At 37.4% G+C, this 2500-nt stretch overlaps 1 protein-coding gene across 1 annotated transcript in view; it reads right to left on the bottom strand.

The window, feature by feature from the left end:
* inppl1a (inositol polyphosphate phosphatase-like 1a) overlaps positions 1 to 2500 on the bottom strand; it is a 38737-nt gene that overhangs the window by 24749 nt on the left and 11488 nt on the right. Inside the window, exons 5-7 of the mRNA XM_058799639.1 lie at positions 2310 to 2456; positions 385 to 475; positions 68 to 157 (exon numbers count right to left, since the gene is read on the bottom strand). Of these exons, the coding sequence (XP_058655622.1) occupies positions 68 to 157; positions 385 to 475; positions 2310 to 2456 (328 nt within the window). The remainder of the gene's footprint in view (positions 1 to 67; positions 158 to 384; positions 476 to 2309; positions 2457 to 2500) is intronic.

Raw genomic sequence — 2500 nt, forward strand, 5'->3', positions numbered from 1 at the left:
CGGCTCTAAAATAGCATGTGTTGAATCTAATGATACGTCTGATGTCTTTAGCTGCGTGTGTGTTTACCTTCTTCTCTATAGATGACAGCAGATCTTTGAGGATGGCCAGTTTAGTGACCAGATGCTCCAGCTCTTGATCTCCACCCTGAGACATGGTCTACAGACAGAGATTACATGAGTCAGAGTTAGCAGACGCTTTTAGATGAAGTGACTCATATTTATTACACAAACAGAGTTACTCACTAATCACACAAAACATAATCAACCAACATAATAAATACTATAAACCGCCTGAATGAATCAGTGCTACTAGTGTGAATCACAGACATACTGAGCCACACATCAAACCCTCAGTGCTCAGGCAGACAGGAAGTGATGTCACACCTGCTGGATCATTCTGGACACCATGGAGGCGCTCTGCTGATCAAAGACCTTCGACAGGATCTCCAGACCACACAGGACTTTATCCACCTCCCTAAACACACACGCAGAGAGAGAGACAATACTGTATGTACATATGACTGTGTGTGTGTGTGTGTGTACACTAGGGCTGTCAAGACATTCATATGCATCTAATTAAGTACATGATGTGCTGATTAATTCATATAATTAACTGCAAATTAAATATTTGACTATACTAGAGATATAGTCCCCTCAAAAGATCAATCAAAGTCATTATTATGTAAAATGAGAAAGGCACTGAATACAGAAAAGTAGCTTTAGAAAGAAATATTTTGATTCAACATTGCACAATAATAATAAATGAGCATTACTGTTTTTTGCTTAAAAATACTGAAATATGAAATGATTAAAAAGATGAAATAATACTCTAAATATAAAACTAAAAGTCACTGTTTTTATCAATGAGTCACTGAATCATTGACTCACTAAGTTTGTTCAAAACTACAGATTCATTTAATAACGAAGCAAGTGACTGTCTTTATGAATGAGAGTCACTGAATCATTGACTCACATGATTTGTTCAAATGAGTGAATCATTCAGTATCTAAGCAAGTGACTGTCTTTATCAATGAGTCACTAAATCATTGACTCACTTAGTTTGTTCAAAACTACAGTTTCATTTAATAATGAAGCAAGTCACTGTCTTTATGAATGAGTCACTGAATCATTGACTCATTTGATTTGTTCAAAACGGCGAATTCATGTAGTAACGAAGCAAGTGACTGTGTCCATGAAAGAGTCACTAAAACTGTGGATTCATTCAATAATGAATCAGCTGTGTGCTGCTATGGTTTTGATTGGAACTATATTCATTGGCAAAACAGACAATATTGACAATATTGGGCCAGTTTTACTAAACAGCGCTGATGGGTGTGGAAATTTCTGCGGGTGATTTACTAACAACACGCAAATTAAAGAACACAGACACAATATCTCATTTACATATCGACCAACGCAATATACCAAGCGCAGCGCAAATTAGCGTAGTCGCAAATAAAGAATAAAGAAATAAAAAAGCCACAGTAGCCTATGATGAAAAGAAGCGGAGGCCAAAAAATGAAGGTTTTGATAGAGCTGGTATTGCATGTTGATGGTTCCAAGTGGTCTTTTATTTTCTGAAGCAAATTAAAAATAACGTGGCTTGACAAACGATATGTTCGTATAATGTGCTCTTCTGGCATTTAAAATAAATTAAAATGTGTGGAAAAAATCCTCTCCCTTCTACCTTCTGTGTGACTCCTCTAGCAACAATAATTGCAGCCATTTCAAGCGCAAAATAGTTTTTGTTGGGCATTAAATAATTAAATAATAAATAATACTCTCCTCCCATATATTTTGCGTCTGAAAGGGAAATGCATATTCAATAAAGTCAGGTGCAAAAATATCTGTGTCCACGCCTAATCAGCGCCAATTCATCACTGCGCGTCTTTAGTTAAACCTGACTGTACTATTTTAACACCAAAAGACGGTTTGCGCAAGCTGTTAGTAAAACTGGCCCATTGTGTCTGAAATGTAACAATATTAACTGCTTGTTTATTGATCTGTCGTATAAAATCAACATCACATTCGCAATGGCGCAGGTATTGGGGGATAGCAGCATCACTCTTGCTGGTGTGATATTACTAAACTAAACTATATCATATGATATATATATATATATAAAAAAGAAGAGGGTGATTTTTTTGCCCTCATATCTTGAATTTTAGGCTCATATAACTGCATTATTATAGACTCAACACATAGTCGTCCTGCATCATGTTCATCAGACGATGCATCAGTGGACACTGCATTAAAGCATTATGTTTTTCCAGAATGAATTGCAGCAGATGGACGGCTGTAGTCTGTACCCATGCAGGCGTTTGCAGGATGCCACCAGCGTCTTGTTGAGGTGAGGAAGGCTGTTTGCTCCCTGTTTGACAGCCTCCAGATCCAGAGCATAGCTGCCCTTCAGATACTCGTGAGAGATGGTGCTCAGGCCGTTAGACGCCGTCACGCTGCGGAGACAAGCAACGTCAATAATAATAATAACAATATCATT

Source organism: Onychostoma macrolepis, chromosome 15 (genome assembly GCF_012432095.1).
Source record: "Onychostoma macrolepis isolate SWU-2019 chromosome 15, ASM1243209v1, whole genome shotgun sequence".
NCBI classification, from domain to species: domain Eukaryota; kingdom Metazoa; phylum Chordata; class Actinopteri; order Cypriniformes; family Cyprinidae; genus Onychostoma; species Onychostoma macrolepis.